This window comes from Arachis hypogaea, chromosome 18 (assembly GCF_003086295.3).
Source record: "Arachis hypogaea cultivar Tifrunner chromosome 18, arahy.Tifrunner.gnm2.J5K5, whole genome shotgun sequence".
NCBI lineage: Eukaryota > Viridiplantae > Streptophyta > Magnoliopsida > Fabales > Fabaceae > Arachis > Arachis hypogaea.
Genome location: NC_092053.1, coordinates 5,265,817 through 5,268,528, shown reverse-complemented (window position 1 = coordinate 5,268,528; position 2,712 = coordinate 5,265,817). Strand labels below are relative to the sequence as shown.

The 2,712-nt window shown below is 39.3% G+C and overlaps 1 protein-coding gene across 1 annotated transcript; it reads right to left on the bottom strand.

Moving 5' to 3' along the window:
- Positions 1-214: 214 nt before the first annotated feature.
- LOC112772883 (zinc finger protein ZAT5) lies at positions 215-2,147 on the bottom strand. The gene has a single exon (XM_025817895.3). The coding sequence runs from the start codon at positions 1,757-1,759 to the stop codon at positions 857-859; it is 903 nt and encodes a 300-aa protein (XP_025673680.1). The 5' UTR covers positions 1,760-2,147; the 3' UTR covers positions 215-856.
- Between the last annotated feature and the right edge of the window lie 565 nt (positions 2,148-2,712).

Below are 2,712 nucleotides of genomic sequence, written 5' to 3'. Positions count from 1 at the left end.
AGTAATTTAGAAGACCAACTTTCAGAGCGCTCAAAGCAGTGAAAAACTAAATTAAGTTAGTAGACAAAAAGATACTGGGCTTTGTCCTTAAACCGTGGCGAAGTTCATGGCATCATTGGTGAGATTATGGAAGAAATATATGTTGTATATGTTGAGTTATGATAGAGAAGTTAAGCGAGCAGAAATTAGGATAGGCCTAACAGAAAGAAGCAAATGAAATTAAAGGCAATAATGTTTTATATTATATTAGTGTAGAAAGGCTCCTTATTATAATTTATAGCAAAAAAGAGGCTACAAAGAAAACATGTAATATGCAATGGGGAGGTTAGAGGACATGATGGAGTGAAGTTCCCAACCTACACGTGCTAATGTCAATGAGTAGTAGTTCTCTCTCTATTTTTCTTATATATGCATTCAGACACCTCACGCAATGTATGTGTCCACATGCTTCGCTTACCAGCATGGCAGCATTCACCAAAACGTGCATACATAACTAACTACTTTACATTAGTGCCTTCTCTAAGTCACTCTTAGCTTACTCATAAGTGTTCCCTCTCTCTTAATCTAGCTAGCTAGTGTAATATACTCTAATAAGCTGTTTACATCTTTACCCTCCTCCTCTCAGGCCAAGACGGCCACTATTCTTATTTTTGTTATTTTAATTGGTCCAGTCCTTTTCTGATCTTCATTCTGTGAACTACATAAATGATGAGAGGAGGCTTATAACTAGAAACTATATATATACGGATAACGGCAACGGGTATGCATGATGATATGGGTCCAATCCAAATAATAATAATAATAATTTTCCCCCTTAGCTTAGCTTGTTCAACTAATTCCCAACCTGGCCTCCTAATTAATAATGACAATCCACCAAAGGCGGTGCAGCAGAAAGCATCATGGTTTTCTGTGTGGACGAGAATTGAAACTGGGAATCCCGGTGGTGGTGGTCGTCGTCGGCCGGCGCCGGAAGGTTAAGATCCAATTCCAGAAGATTCCGCGGCCGCTTAACGACCTCCAGCGTGGCAGGTAAGTCACAAGTTGGCTGAGGACTAGTAGTAGTGATGACAGCTGTCCTATGCCTCCTCATGTGACCACCAAGAGCTTGTCCAGATGTGAATTCTGAACCGCAAATTGAACACTCATGAATCTTGGGCTTGCCGTTATTGTTGTTGCTAGCACCACCATATCCCAATTGAAGGGAAATTGGAGGGCTTGTTGTCATCACACGTGCTTGCTTTGTTTCTTCAAAGTCGCAATTTGTGATTAGCGCCAAAGTATTTGGTTGTGGTTGTGGTTGTAGTTGCGGTTGCGGTTTCTTTTTATCATCTGATGTGACCTTTGGCTTTTTATGGCTGGCCCTGTGGCCTCCAAGAGCTTGAAAAGAAGGGAATGTTCGGTTGCACGTTTTGCATTCATAGATGTAGAAACCGATTTTTGTAGTTGCGGTTGTCGTGACCTCCGATATTCTTCTGCTCTTCTCTCTCATCTTGTTATCTTCTTCATCATCATCGGTTTCTTCTCCGCCTGTTTTTCCTTGAGCAAGGAGAATCAAGCAGTTAGCCATGTCTTGTTCTTCGTCTTGAAAGGTGGTGGTGGAAGAGAAGGAAGCAGAGTCGTTGGCGCTTGAGGAGCTGGAAGTGATGGCGGCGACGTCGCAAGGGGAGAAGGGTTTGTGCCTCTTGGTGCGCTTTCCCTTGGCGATGTGGGAAGCATCGTTAAGAAACTCTTCCGTGCCTATGCCTAATTCCATCTCCATCTCACACAACTAACAATTGGATGAATAGGTGTATGTGTGTATGAATTATGAAGAGCGCAGATAGGACTCAGGAGAAGAAAGAAGTGGTACAGTAGGGGGGAATGATGACACACATGTATGTATTTATATTGGTCATTGTGATGAGTGACCAAGTTATATATATATGCTACTCTTATTAATTATTTTTAATTATTAATATTTGGAGTGAAATACCCTGCCACCCAAAATCTTCCTTGCTTTTCCAACCTTGCAGTGTGTTTCTGTTACTCACAGGAAAATAAGAGAGTTAGTTCTCTCCGCTTTGTTCACGCGCTTTTCATAGCGCGTCACCACACGATTCAATGATGGCCACGCTTTTTGCTTGCGCGCTCTTTTTTTTTAACTGCTGCTTCATTCTGTTGCTTTCTTTTTTTATGTGGCTTTGTTTTGTAGTATTCTCTTCCCACGCTCTATGGTGTTGAATTGCTTTTATGACAGAATATTTTTAATTTTTTTTTTCAATTAAAAAAATGCGACATTGTGGTAGGCACATTGTATTTTTGGATATGGAGTGCTTGGAATGCCTGATTATGATTCATCAATGATTAAACATGCTTTGTATTCCTAAATTTAATGTTGAATTAACTAGCAGGAACATGTTAGGATGATTCGTTTAACTTGTGAGTGGCCTAGATTAATTGTGTTTTAATCTTAAATTTTACTGTTTTTAATTGCATAAAAAATTTAGGGAAAATTTAAGGAGCCAACAATTTTATTAAATTCTGGCTAACATGTAACCAGCAAAAGAAAAATGAGTAGTTCCATACCATTAGATGAAATCTCACACCATTCAAAACATCATTGATAACTACTTGATGGTTACAAATCACAAAAGTTACTGGTCCTTAGCACTCCTCTAAAATTTATATTAACTTATTTTTAATTTTGTCCCTTGTATTCAAGTAAACACTCTT

What these genes read in the sequence shown, in the direction of transcription:
- LOC112772883 (XM_025817895.3), bottom strand. Translation starts at nt 1,759, where the DNA reads ATGGAGATGGAATTAGGCATAGGCACGGAAGAGTTTCTTAACGATGCT.